The 15,460-nt window shown below is 35.9% G+C and overlaps 1 protein-coding gene across 3 annotated transcripts in view; it reads left to right on the forward strand.

The window, feature by feature from the left end:
- Window positions 1-15,460, forward strand: part of POLA1 (DNA polymerase alpha 1, catalytic subunit) — a 330,831-nt gene that overhangs the window by 107,257 nt on the left and 208,114 nt on the right. For all 3 annotated transcript variants that reach the window (XM_027845456.1, XM_027845457.1, XM_027845458.1), the window contains 4 exons: window positions 448-540; window positions 3,986-4,191; window positions 6,045-6,177; window positions 14,630-14,761. In XM_027845456.1, the coding sequence (XP_027701257.1) occupies window positions 448-540; window positions 3,986-4,191; window positions 6,045-6,177; window positions 14,630-14,761 (564 nt within the window). The remainder of the gene's footprint in view (window positions 1-447; window positions 541-3,985; window positions 4,192-6,044; window positions 6,178-14,629; window positions 14,762-15,460) is intronic.

The raw sequence follows: 15,460 nt of genomic DNA on the forward strand, positions 1-15,460 counted from the left end.
TTTGTAAAGTACTACGTTTCAGATTTTTAAGCTGCTATTATAACCAATTATCATGGTGGTACATGGGAGTCAGGAAGATCCTTTTTTTTTATATTCTAATATTTTACTTATCCATTCTTAGTTGTTTAAATTGCAGTTTAGTTCTTCTATCTATGTTATATTTATTTTGCTGCATCACTTTCTTTTTATTTCAGAGCAAGTAAGTGGAAATATTTTGTGTTTTGCTTTCTGTTTACTATTCTGAATTATACTTAGAGCCTTAGTTTTTCATTAAATTAATAAGTCAAGTATATTGGGTAAACCAAGTGAAGATTTAAAACCAGTCTTGCTCTTGAATGGTGAATTTTGGTTTTAAGTTATCCAGTATGGGATATATGGAATATCTTTAGCTATATTTTGAATTAAAGGTCACTATGTACATATTCAACATGTTTTCTTTTCATTTAGATGAACCTTGAAGTTATTTATGGAGATACAGATTCAATTATGATAAATACTAATAGCACCAATCTGGAAGAAGTCTTCAAGTTGGGGAACAAGGTGAAAAACACTTAATGAAATTGTTTGTTTTATCTGTTTTTGTGAGTTGTGTTTGGACATGCAGGAATCAAGTAAAAGGTGTATTGTAAAAGGTGTATTGTGTATTGTAAAAGTGATTTTGTCCATAGTTGCATTCCTTAATTGATTCTCATTTTCTCAACTCAATAAAATTTATAGGATTATATATTTATCCCAGAGATGATCTGTTTCAATTCCCTCATTTTTCAGATGACCTATCTGAAGTCTAGAGTGGTTAAATGGCTTCAAAAGTCACATAGCTAATAAGTAGTAGATTGGGATTTGATTCCACATCTAATACTGATGAGCTGAGCTGCCCCTCCAAGTTTCCCATTCCATTTTTGGATAGCCTTAATTTCTTCTTCCTTTTTTTTTGTGGCTAGACAATGGGGTTAAGTGACTTGCCCAGGGTCACACAGCTAGTAAGTGTTATGTGTCTGCGGTCGGATTTGAACTCAGGTCCTCCTGATTCCAGGGCCAGTGCTCTATCCACTGCGCCACCTAGCTGCCCTGGATAGCCTTAATTGTTAGGAGGTTCCTCTTTGTATCTAGACATAATGTGAATCTCTCTGACATCCCACATGTGCTAGTTCATTTCTCTGAGACCAAGAAAAACTTGTCTAGTTTTCTATGTGATAATGTCTCAAATAGCCAGAGGCTAAAATCATTTCTTTAAATCTTTAAATCTTCTCTTCCCTAGGGTGACCATCCCTAGTTCATTTAGCTAGTTTACTGCTTTTCTTTCATTTGTTAGTTTTGGTGGAAATATATTAAAAAAAACACAAAGGAATTGCTTTTCCTCAGATTCCTCTTTGATCTAAAAGTATGCTAAATACTGTGGAATACTTAAATATGCTCACGTCATGTCTGATGTCTTTTGTAAGAAAATTATGGCTCTAGAATAATTAAAATGCTTGATTTTTTTTTTGTCAGAAGGTCTATACAATGCTCTTTTGAGGCAAAATGAAGTTTTAAAAAAATAAGTAAATATATTCTGATACATGCATTCATCCAATAATTTATTAAGGTATTTATATGTAAGATATTGTGGTGGATACTTTGGGGAAAGTAAAGAGGCTAAAACCAACCCTAGAGAAGAGATGTATAAATGAGATGTTAACTAGCAGCAAAATGTAACATGCTTTGCATATATTAAATCCTACAAGTCTTAAAGTGCTGTGTAAGTTATCAGTAGTTACAAGTGTTAAAAGAGTTGTATAGACAGCAAGTGCCTTCATAGTTCTGAGCAAAGAGAAGTTCCTTCTACCTGAGGTTACCATTCGTGGACTGTCTCTACAAATTCCTTTGTTACCAGGCCACAGGACAGAGTTTCTAGGGGTGATAGGATACTTTTGTCTTATCCTCTGTACCCTGAATTAACAAGTAGTTCGTGCATAGACCTGATTGCCTCTTAGATAATCTAGCCTCATGTAGATTATTTCCTATTTGCCCTGATGTCCTGTCTTATTGAAAATGAGTAAAGATCATTTTCTACCGTTTGCTTTCACATATTTATAGCTTACCCTTTTCCTTCATCATTCACTCCCTCTGCACATGCAACTGCAGTCTGTCCAACTAGCTAAGCAGATGTAAAGATTAAAAGCTTCTAATGGATTAATAACCTCCTGTGTGTCCCCTAGTGGGTAATGGTCTGTGAGCTTTGGAAGTCAATTAAGGCATTAGCCTGGCACTGAGTTTTAAGGTCACAGATTCATAGGACCATAGATCTAGAGCTGGAAGAGACCTGGAATGCATCTAGTCCAACTTCCTCATTTTGCAGATAAAGAAACTCAGTGCAGAGGAGTTTAAGTGATGTGCCTAGTGTCACATAGGTTGTCTGTGTCATGGACAGAATCTAAACACACATATTATGTTTTTTTCCATCTTTATACCCTCAGTTCCTAGGACAGTGCTTTTGATTTAGGAACTTAATACAAGTTAATTGTGTTGGATTGAGTGTGTGTGTGTGTGTGTTATACAGCGTATATGCACTGTGTGTAGACACATACGCACACATGCGTGTGCACAGACATACGCATGATAGCAGATATTGGTGATCTTTTTAGAGGGCTCTTGCCAAGTTGTCATTGAGTAAAGGTGCTGGTGGATCTGTCTGTTAGATAGGTCTTACTAAAAGTCATCGCTCTTTCCTGTAGAAGCCCGTGGAGTGTAAATTAGTCTTTTTAAGCTTTTTGCTAGAGGTATTGTCGGGAATGTCCTTGGGGAACACTTAGCTAAATCTGAGGCTCATGCATACAATGAACAGATAGGTGGTACATGCACTTATATGCTTGAATTTTTAAAAATTATTTTTATTTAGTTTGTGTAGACCTCATCTGCACAAAATTATCATCCCCACTCTCACATTCCTTTGCGTCTTGAAGATTTTTCTGAGACAGGATGTTCTTTTGTATGCCAGTACTCCTAAGAGGGTACCAAAGACATTTTTACTTATTTTACACTTTTTTCCACAATTAAATATGTTGTTGTTCAGTTGTATCTGACTCTGTGACCCCATTTGGGGTTTTCTTGGCAAAGATTCTGGAGTAGTTTGCAATTTCTTTCTCCAGCTCATTTTACAGATGAAAAAACTGAGGCAAACAGGGTTAAGTGACTTGTCTAGGTTCACATAGCTACTAAGTGTCTGAGGCTGGATTTGAACTCAGATCTTTTTGACTCTGGGACCAGCAGTCTATCCACTGAGCCACTTAACTGCCCACAACTAAGTATGTGTGAGTTATTTTATATAGTTTGAGTTGCTTGCTCTGCTGGTCCTTTGATGTGCTCATACAACTTTGTATTTGTGTATCATACATGTTTATGTTATGCCTGACTGCCTAGTAAGTGCTTGATGTTTGTTGACAGACTAAGTGCATCCATTCAAGATGGTAATTTCCTAATAGATAATGTGCTGCATCTATTGAACTTTTTTTTTCTGGTTATACTGGGAGTAGTATCCTACTCAGACAGATACTAAGTAAAAAACAATGCCATTATATTCCATTTTTGTTACATTAAGGGATTTATGACTTAATTGTTCTCTCCACAGAGCATGGAATCTCCATGCTTCATGAGTAATAGCCAAAAAAAAGTCACCTGGTTACCATCTCTCTGTTTCTGAGCCTATGCCAATTTAGTGAGCCTGGCTCTCTCTTATGAGAGGTGTGAGCAGTGCTCCATCAGGTCTGGACTTGGAGCCTTTATTGCTTCAGAATACATATAAAAACTTATATTGTGTTGTCACCATCTTAAACAAACAATTTCCTTCTCTCAAAGGAGGGGAAACACCCTTTACAAGCGGACAAAACAGTCCCAGAATGGTTTAGAACAGGGTGACAGTGAAAAGTCTGTTTACGTTAATTTTATGAAATATATATGTGCATCTTTTGATCTTAAAGACTTGTATTAATGGTGGACATTTTCACAGGTTAAAAGTGAGGTGAACAAGTTGTACAAGATGCTCGAGATAGATATTGATGGAGTTTTCAAATCTTTGCTCCTGCTAAAGAAAAAGAAATATGCTGCTTTGGTGGTGGAGCCAACCTCAGATGGGAAATATGTCACCAAACAAGAGCTGAAAGGACTAGACATAGTTCGAAGAGATTGGTGTGATCTTGCCAAGGAAACTGGAAAGTGAGTTCAACTTTCAGTTTTGTTTTTTTGGGGGGGGGGGGCCATTTTAGGCAGTGAAGTGTCTCTCTTGCTATGCTCATGGAGACTAATGACATTTGTGAAGGACACCTACAGTTCTGTCTCATGTGAGGGCAGTTGCTTATTTGTTGCTATTATTAACTGGTTACATATTCACATATTCATAATTCTTAGGTTAACAAGAGCTGATTTTTGAAAGTACATTAATACTTAGAGCTAAATTTATCCAGTAGCAAGATATTCAGTGTAAATTGTATCTGTCAAATTTTTGTTGATAAAATGCTTGCATTGTAGAGTTTTACAACTTTGATATCTTTCAGATTTTTTTTTTTTATCTTCCTAATGAACTATGTACTTTAATTGCAGGAAAAGTCATGTGTGTGGTATCTGAAGGTTTCTTTTAGCCCCATTGGGGCTAAGCATAAGAGAGTACTCATTTTGTAGCCAGAACAGTTTTGAGGTTAACTTAAGCCATTCATTTAAGGAAGTTTCCACCATTGTGGTAGTCACGTAGATCCCTTGGATGTCACTCTTTTATCCTATATCTGAAAGATAATTTTTATTTACTTTGTACTTTAGTCCCAAGATTTATCTGTAAATATCATGCTGGAGTCATGTCAATCCCCTCAAGTTTTGACTGTTAAGATATCGCAAACAAACGCCCATAGACTGACACTTAAAATTTGGAAACACAATAAAAAGAACTGGGAATGTGTGTTTGCACCTGGGCATGTACATGTACACATGCACATGCAAAATCATCCCAGTATAAAGTCCTTTCTTCAAAGGTGCTTCAGGCACTTTTCTGCATTCAAATGTTATTGATTTAGATGTTATTGAAGTCCTAAGTGTTGAAAGTGTCAGAACTTTGAGTAAATAATTTTTAATTATTTTAAAATATTTTGGGGAATATTAATATTTTCCCTGTTTTTCAATTTATTTATTGCATTCAACTTTCATAGGGATCACATTTGATGTTAATAAAGAGACTATTCTTGATAGCATAGAACTGGTCATCTGAGTTATAGTTCACTGTTGGCTTTGTATGAAATGTAGTTTGAAATAGTTTATAGCTCCTAAATGTACTGAAAGATGAAAAAGACTTTGTATAGACTGTCGATTAAACTATTTTCTTCAGCTTTGTGTTTTCCAAGAAAAGATGCATCATAATAGAAGTAAATTTCTCTGAGTTAGAAATGTATTACTAATTAAAGCTATACAAATGTTTTTTGTCAGAGTTCTTTTTCTGACAAATTATAATGCAGCTGTCAAACTCTGGCTCTGCATTTTTCTTGGCTTCTTTATTGCTTTTCCCAGTCTTCCCCACCCCCCAAGGAGTGTACTCTAAGGTTGTTGTGATATAGCATGAAGTGCAAGAACACTGGGGAGAAGTGGAGGATCAAATAAAAGTTTGAGAACTGTTTATTTTATTCTTGAAGGATTTCTCATTCGTACTCACCCAGGTTGTAGTCATCTTGTTGAAGTTTTTGGATTGAATGTAGATATGTATTATAAACAAAGAGAACAGCATCATCTTTCTGTTTTAACCTATGTGGGGTGTGAGGGCTTTTGTGGCTTCACATTCGTTTTTTATTGGACACACCTTTATGCACATCCTAGTTCTGTTCTATGTGAAGTTTTTATAGGTTCAAAATGCCAAGCCAGACATCATAGTTGCTACCAACTTTGAAAGGGTCCCTTTAAAGGCTTTAGCAGTAAGTAAAACAAATAGGAATAGCCTTTATAGTATGAGCTAATAGAATTTTATCTTGTTTCTAGCCATTATTTTAATGAAATATGTTTTTACTTTTCCTTTTAACCTATTTCTTTTGCAGTTTCGTCATTGGTCAAATTCTTTCTGACCAGAATAGGGACACAATTGTGGACAACATTCAGAAACGGTTAATAGAAATTGGAGAAAATGTGATGAATGGTAGTGTCCCAGTAAGCCAATTTGAAATTAACAAGGTAAATAAAGCTTTTATTATGCTGACCAGCTAATATTGTGTTTCTCTTTACCCCCAAATATTTGAAGAAGCTCTCGTCTCTACAATAAAGGTAAACTCTAGGAAGTGATGAAAAAAGTTATTAAGTTTGCTTTAATTGCTTAATTACACCAGTATTTGAGGTGGTGTTATATTGTAACTCTTCCCCTGTAATCCCTTGATGTTGCCACATCTACGGAACCAAGGACAATATAAGGGTAAGGCAAAGGACAAATCACTGAAACTGAAACTCTCTTGACCTGGATTTCTTTATCCATCAGATGGAGAAAGTAATACCAGTAGTAACTCTCTCACAGGGTAGGGTACTCTGTGTAAAACCCTTTATAAACTTTAAAGTGCTAGCCATATAAATGTTTGTTGTTGTTGTTGTTTTTCTTTTTCTTTAGTACTTATATTTGCACTTGTCCCAAAATTTAAAAAAAACTGCCAAGCCCACTAGTAAGTGATTTGTCTCTAAACATAATTACTGTTCAGGTCTTTTTCAGAAGGTTTTTTTGAATTAAATAGTGGTATCAGTTCCTATGTCCAGAAAAAGGTCACAGAATCCATAGGAGTTAGGGTTAGAAGATGTTCTGGACTCTATTCCTTTAAAAAAAATTAGGTATCTTTTGCTTTTACATCACCTTCATTTATATATCTTATCCATTCCACTCTTCCTACTCAGCAAGCAATCTCTTGGAACATATAATGAAACAGGAACAAATAACGAAATAGGAAAAAAACAGAAAAACTACCAACTGAGTCTGAAATACTTGCCGGTCAACACCCCTAGTCTCTCACCTCCTTAAAAAGGGAGAGAGGGATATTTTCCCATTTCTTTCCCAAGGCTAAACTCCAAAGTGTTCAATTTCATTTTTTTGTTGTTGTTATTTCCAATTATTTTGTTGAAGACATTACATATGTTGTTTCCTAGTTCTCTTACTTTGCTGCAAATCTGTTCATGTAAGACTTCCCATGATTACCTGAATTCTTCATATTCATCATTTCTTTCATCATTATTTTTACTATAGTAATATTATATCATATATGTTACAGTTTTTTTAAGTACTATCTAATAGATGAGCACCTCTCTGTTACCACAGAAAGTGCTACTATAAATATTTATGTGCATATGGGACCTTTTCTTTTTTTTTTTTGTTTCCTCTTTGGGGTATATACCTAGTAGTGGAATCTCTAACTTGAAGGTTATGGACATTTATTTACCTTCTTATTGAATTCTAGCATAGCTGAATTAATTCATAAATTCTCCAACAAAGCATTAGTGTGTCTTTCTCTCATTAGCTGTTATACCATTGATTTTTTTCATCTCTATCAGTTTGTTTGGTATGAGATGAAACCTCAAAATTGTTTTCATTTATATTTCTCTTATTAGTTATTTGGAGCAGTCTTTCATATTAGTACATGGCAAATATTTTCAGTACTGCTTGTTTATACTCTGACTACATATCCACTGAAGATTACTGTCTTCATGTTATGAATATGAAAACGGAGGTATAGGAAGTCAGAAAGACTTGTTTAAGGTCATATGGCTAGTGAGAACCCAAATCTCCTAATGACCAGGTTAGCACTCTTTCTGAGACTTGAAAGTTAATTCTTTCTTCACATGCTTTTATTTCCAAACTATTGCATAGAATATAGGAAAAATGTGGGGTTATATCTTTCTTAGGATGTTTGTATAAAATTTCCATGAAAGATCTAAGATTTTTCCAAAGCAACCCATATTTCTTTATTTCTTTTTTCTTCACCTTGATGTAATGTCATTTTTTTTATCTCTAATATCAACATTCATTGACTGATTCATTTTTTAAAGAATGTTTATTAACTGTGGTGTTTTGTGTAAAAGGTACTTTGGTATAGGTGCTAGAAGATATATAAATGTAAAATTTGGTCTCTGCATAAGAGCACAGAAGCGAGATAAGACAAGTAGACGATAATTGTAATTGAAATTAGAATGTAACTGGTACCTAACAGAGCATCTGTAGAATGAGAAATCATAAGAAGTCATTACTTCTGACTAGGGGGGTGGTGTGCAGCGTTAGTAAAGGAAGCCTTTATGGAGGAGGTGACATTAGACTTGTGCCTTGAAGAATGAGTAGGATTTTATTGTGATATAATTGGTGCAGGGAAAGACATTAACCTAAGCAATCAGGACAAGTTTTTGGTGGGTGGGTGGGGTAGGGTAGGAGTAGGGATAGAATCTAGTTTGCTTAGAGTATAGAGTGGCATTAATGTGAAATAGGGCTAGAAAGGTTAGTTGAATCTAGATAATAGAAGTATTTGAATATCAAGATAAAGAAAGTTTGAATTTTATTTGGTAAGGATTGTGGAGACACTGCAGGTTTTTGAGCAATAAAATGATATAATTAGTTAACAAATAATCCCTACTCCACTAAAATTCATAAAAATTTAATACTCTTAAGACTCTACCAACACAATTTGAAAAATAGATCAAATTTCAGTAAGAACATATGATCTGTAATCCTGGGAAGATGGTAGAAAGTATAGTAAGCTAGATCTTAGCTGTCCTCTCTCCATGACAAATAAATGAAAAAAAAATTTTTCTTTGACAAAATCATTGATGATGAGAAGAGGAAAATTGAAGGAACTCACTGTAAGGTAATTTTTGCAGAAAAATACCTGAAAACTTGCTAATTTACTCAGTCACTCCTGGTGCTTTTGTACTTGCATGACCCTAATTTCCATCTCCCACCCTGCAACCTCACTTTACCCATCTCTTCCAGGCAATAGCCATATGATCAAGGGTGACCCATGGCCCTTGTGACTACTCCAGTTTTATGCATTGCCTTTTGGAGTTAACCACTTGCCAGTATCATTTGCAGACCATTCCCAGCAAGGGTTGAGGCCCATGAATTATGTGAATCCAGAGAATCTAAACAGAGAACAAAAGATTGTGATTTTTAAAAAAAAAATATGGAGCCTAGGGGAGAAGTTCGTCAAGGATGAATGGTTGAAGAAGTGTGGTGCTGAGTATAAACAATACCATATAGGTAAAGGCGAGTATTATTCAGCAAAAGTAGAGAATAAAAACAAGACTAAAGCCTACAGTACTTTCTTAGTGTTTACCTTCAGCAGTGTTCTTGAGTACCTATTTCCCTCTAATATCTTTTTGATTCTCTGCTGGGGTAAGATGAGAGTCTGAATAAAGTGAGTTTCAGAGAGAGCAGTGTGGAGCCCCCAAAAAGTAGGACTTTAAAGAGTCGATAATAGGACCAACTACAATATCCTCTTACTATTTTTCCACATCATTGTTCCAATGGACTCTTGGTGGTCAGATTTCATGCAACAGTGGTTTCAATGAAAGCATTACAGCATATTTTTTCAAAGCCCTGTGATATGACATTCAAGTAATACTGAGACCTAGAATGGTTCAAAAAGTCAATCAAAGAATTAAATGAAAATACTTTTATATGACAAAAATTGTAACTTGAGAAAGAAATGAACAAATTTAACGAGACTAAAGAGTTTAGAACAAAATATTGAAACTATTCAGAAAAGTAGGTTCACTGAAAAAGAGATCAGAATTAGAACACAAAACCGCAGAGGCAAAAGGAAAATTAATTGAACTAAATTGAAAAACATAAGCACACCATTAAACAGGAATACAAGATTTGGTATGAAGAGACAATCTAAGAGACTAGTTGTTACATAAGAGCATCATTTAAAAAAACAACAACAACTTGTAATTGTAATACCAAACTTCCAAAAACCATACAGAAAAATTTCCCAGAAATATTAGAAGCAGATGGCAAAATACTGGTAAAGGTAATCCATAGAATACCAGTAGAATGAAATTCCATGCTTAATTTACCAAGAAACATTGTAGTTAGATTTCACAATTTCAGCAACAAAACAAACTTTTCAAGAATCAGAGGAAAAACCTTTCATATTCCAAGTCAAATTCCAGGATTACCATATATAATACAGGAAATCAAAAAAATTCGAATATGATTTTCTAAAAAACAAAGATCATTTGTGTCAAACAACATAGTATGTGTCAAAACATAGTTGGCGGGGGTGACTAGGTGGCGCAGTGGATAGAGCACCAGCCCTGGAGTCAGGAGGACCTGAGTTCAAATCCAGCCTCAGACCAAACACTTGACACTTAATAGCTGTGTGACCCTGGGCAAATCACTTAACCCCAACTGCCAAAAAAAGCCAAAAAAAAACCCCAATAAACCCAAAAAAAACATAGTTGGCAAAGCTGAGCCACAGTATTGCAGAAAATAATTGGACATTCTGCAAAAGAGAATATGTCATTCTTTCAAAAAAATCCAGAGGTGAGCAGGATTTTTCAACATGGATAAAAAGAGAAGAAAATTTTAATTTAGAAAACAATTAAACATTCATTTTCATGTGTCTAAGGATAGACAGGGCCATGGTTGTGGGATAGGGAAGTAATTTTGTTTGAGTTTCCCTAAAACATAAATACACAAAATAGTGCATGTTATCTGAGAGATGCAAGAAAATAGAGAATATCAGTGGCTAAAAGAATCTAAGGATATATACATATATAAGAAAAAATCAAGATGGAATATATGAAAAAAATATGTTAATAATTGAGGGACAGAAAAGATCTTATTTCCTCTACAGTAAATCCAACATTGTAGGTTTTGAGATAGTATAGAGCTACTTCTTTTATAGAGCAGCATGAAGAAAAGTAGGGACAGGCAGACCCAGAAAAAGACTGTCAAAACTAGAGAGGAGAAGTGGATAAAGAGGCTTTTACCTTCTTCCCTGCCTTTAGAGTGCCAGGAAAGTGAGAATGGAACAGTGCAGGGAGAGGAATCAGAGAGAGGAATGGAATTGAATTCTGCCAATAGAAGAGATCCCACAGTACATGGAAGTGGGAGGGAGAGATGATAGATTTTTTAAAAATTTAGTTTTTATTGATATCGTAATTGATCAATACATTGAAAAAGTCCCAAAACATGTACAATGTGTAACACCTATGGACTTCCCACCTCCATGAAGTGGTGAGTTTGGGGTGTTCTCTCATATCTCTTCATTTGATTCCTGCTGAATCTTTATAATTTTGTTACATTTACTTGGAAAGGAAAACCTGTGAGGCTGTTACAGTAATCTGAGTGAGAAATGATGAGTACCTGAACCAAAGTGGTAGCTGTGGGAGAAGAAAGAAGAGGGGTCAGATGCAAGAGATGATGTAGCAATAGGAATCATTCTTTCAGTCATTGAATATTTATTAAGCACCTGCTATGTGTCAGGCACTGTGCTAAGTGCTTGGGATTTGAACATAAAAAGACAGTCTCTGCCTTCAGAGAGCTCACTATCTGATGGGGGAAGAAAATATATGAAAGGGAAAGTGGAATGGGGCACAGGGATAGGTACGACAACGTAAGTATGATCATGATGAGGTCCAGTCTAAAGGAGGGTAGCCAGGTGGGAAATGAAGAGATAAGCATCTAGGGACCTTCTGTAAGTGGAGGCTTTGAGAGAAGTTCTTTGCTGCACTTTGCAAATCAGAGGGACGGAGAATACTGATGACTGTGATGAGGTGTGAGTACTAAGGCTGGTGCAATCTAATGATGAATTTCCTGATGATACAGTGCTTCCTAGGAGGCTTGATCATGATAGAGTCCAGTCCAAAGGAATGTTGCTGGGTGAGAATTGAAGAGAAATACCAGGATTTGACAAGTGATTAAATGTGTAAGAGGAGAGAGAGTGAAGAGTCAAAGATAATGCCAACATTGGAAACCTGAGTCTAGAACAGGGGTGAGGAACCTGCAGCCTGTGGCCTTGTAGGTCCTAGGGTGTGGCTTTTTGACTGAGTCCAAGTTTTACAGAAAAAATCCTTTTATTAAGGGGATTTGTTCTGTGAAATTTGGATTCAAAGGGCTGCACTTGAGGACCTAGAAGGCCACATGTGGCCTTGAAGCCACAGGTTCCCCACCCCTGGACTAGAAGGATAGTAGATAGAAAGAAATAGAGAAACTTGGAAGAGGGTAGGATTTGGGGAAACGGTAATGAATTCTGGACATTTTGAGTCTAAGATGTCTCCAGTTTGAAATGTTTAATACACAATTGATGATGTCCTTTTGAAGCTATGGGACTGGCTACATAATGCTATGTATCATCTGATTAGAGAGAACAATTAAACCACAGGAACCGATAAGGTCATAAAGAGGATACAAAGAAAGATGGGGGCACTGGTCAGAACCTTACATAATGGATAGGCCTTGCCTGTAGAAGCAGGAAGTCATGGGTTCAGATCCTGCTTCAGACATTAGTTATGTGCTCTGGGAAGTCATTGAACCTCTCTGACTCATTTTTTTCATCTGTGTAAGGAAGGGGTGGATTTGATGGTCCCCAAGGCCCTTCTAACTCTGAAACTATGATTCTGTGACCATCTACAGTTAGAAGGTGGGATGTGGATGATCCATCAAAGAATACTGAGCAAAAATAGATAGGTAAGAGGAAAACTAAGAGAGAGTAATGTTAAGAAAAGAAAACAATTAAGTATTGTTTGCTAAGAATTTACTATGTCCCAGGCACTCTGCTAAGTACTGGGGATAAAGATACAAAGAACGAAACAATCCCTACTTATAATTATTTTACATTCTAATGGGAGAGACAAATACATATGAAAATGAATACAGCCTAAATGTAGAGTTAATTAATATCTCCCCCCATAAGCATATGTTTACATAAATATAATCCTTGACCTCTCTGCAGCATTCGGCACTATTGATTGCCCTTTTCTCCTGTATACTCTTCTTCTCTAGGTTTTTGTGACACTGCTTATGTATGACTGGGGTTCCATCTCTTCACTGCTGATTGTTCTCTCAGTCTTCTTTGCTTGATCTTCCTCCAGGTCATGCTCACTAACTGTGGGTGCTTCCCAAATATCTAAACATGTTCCTCTTCTTCTGTGTTATCTTATCTGGTGAATCATGAGCTCCTGTGAATTCAGTTATCATCTTTATGCAGATGATTCTCAGGTCTGTTTATCTAGCCCTAACCTATTTCCCAACCTCTAATTTTACTTCTCTGTTCTCTGTTAGCTCTCTTGAACTGAGTATCCTGTAGACATCTCAGACTCAATACTTCCAAAATAGAACTCAACATCTTCTCTCCCCCTTCCCCCAAACTTCCCCTCTTTCACGATAGGGTGTTACAGTCTTTCAGCGGTACCACCATACTCTCAGTCCTCCAGGCTTACCACCTAGATGTCATACTCAGTTCCTCAGTCTCACTCATCCTACATATCCAGTGTTTTGCCAAGTCATCACATATCTAGTATACTACTTATTCCTTCTGTCCGACAACCTCTTACTTCTGTGATTTTTCATTGGTTCTTCTCTTTACCTGTAATGCTCTCCTTCCTCACCTCCATCTTCTGATTTCCCTTTTCTTGTCAAGACTCATTTCAAATTACTCCTTCCACAAGAGGCCTTGATGAAAACAAGAAAAGGGAAAATAGAGTGTTAGTCCTAAGGGTAGTCCTGAGTATCAAATGAGTGATCACGCTCAGTCTCCAAGGAGTGTTGATGCTAGTCAGGTTCTAAGGGTATGGCCTTAATAATTCCCACGTATTCTTCTTGTTCTGGTGTGGTTGGAGAATGGTTAGGGATGAGCAGGGAATGATAATGGTCCCCTCATGGCACAGAATATGCATAGCCATAATCAATGGTACAAATTTAAATTTTGGATCATAAAGCAAAAATATTTCTGTATATCCCCCATACTACCTCCTAGCACTTTGCATATAGTAGATAGTCAAATAATGTTTATTGAATAAGTGATTCCTGTAGTTTTTTTAAAAACCGAAATAGGCCATTGGAATGTGAAGTACCTTGATAGAATATGTTGTTTCTTGTTCTTTTATTTCTGGTGCTTGGCACAGTGCATGGCATGTATTTAGACCTTTAAAACTTGATGATTGATTATTTTGTGGAGCTTTAGAAGTTTTAAGTTAAGTGACTATGAAAGATATGAGATAGAGAGAGGTTAGAAGATAGGGAGTCAGCTGTATCACAAGTAACCCGGCTTGTCTCAGTAATCATTAATGTCTAACTGCATTGATTCTCTTAATTTAGCAAAGGATAATTTCAGGAAGTTATTAGATAATTTGAAGGCTTGGTAATATTCTCTATTTTTTTTTTTAGTTTTTAGTTTACTTAGATTTTTATTATTTTCAATGATATCAAACCTCAAAAATTGAAATTTCATTTCTACTAGATTGACTCTTGTCTATTAGATCAAAGAAAAGACATGAAGATATGATAATTAGGTATGTTATGACAATTTCTTAGTTGATATATTACGTTACATAATTATTACATTGTTAACATTTCACCCCAACATACATATGTGTGTATCTATATCTGTGAAAATTTCTTTTAAATTATTGGGAACATTTCATCCTTGTTTTTTAGGCGTTGACAAAGGACCCTCAGGATTACCCTGACAAAAAAAGCCTACCACATGTGCATGTTGCCATCTGGATAAACTCTCATGGAGGCAAAAAAGTGAAAGCTGGAGATACTGTGTCATATGTCGTCTGTCAGGTAAAATTATTTTAACTAATGAGACTTTCCCTAAATGTAACTTAGGAATCTGTTGATGAAGCATCAGAATACAATGATACCTATCATACTAATGTTAGTATCTTACTAATATGCTGAATTGTAATGAGATAGTCTGGTCTAGTCTAGTTAATTGAATTTTCAGTATTTTATAAATAACACTGTTCATTGTAATATGTTTCATTTCAACTTCATTACAATGTTCTGAGCAGGATTCTCTGGTTTGCTGCCATCATTTTGGTATGGCAGGTCTAAACCTGGAGGCAGCTGGTGGTGCAGTGGACACAGTACTGAGCTTGGCATCAGGAAAGCCTGAATTTAAATGCACCCTCAGACCCTTGTGTTACCCAGGGAAAGCCATTTAACCTCTCTTTGCCTTAGTTTCCATAGCTGTGAATTGGAAATAATTACAGTACCTCCCTCCCAGGGTTGTTGTGAGGATCAAATGAAATAATATTTGTAGAAAGTACTTAGCATGGTACCTGGCACATAGTAGGCACTATATAAATGCTTAACCCTTTCCCCTTCCCCAATCCCATGAGAAAAACAACCTGAAGTCCACTGTAAGGAAGATATTTTTATCCCAGATTAATGTCAATTTATTAAAATAAATGTATTTTCTTCCCATCTCATTTACTTAATTGTCAGTTGTGTTAATGAAAAAAAAACTGACAGACACTT

Source organism: Vombatus ursinus, unplaced genomic scaffold (assembly GCF_900497805.2).
Source record: "Vombatus ursinus unplaced genomic scaffold, bare-nosed wombat genome assembly UNPS02014962.1, whole genome shotgun sequence".
Taxonomy (NCBI): domain Eukaryota; kingdom Metazoa; phylum Chordata; class Mammalia; order Diprotodontia; family Vombatidae; genus Vombatus; species Vombatus ursinus.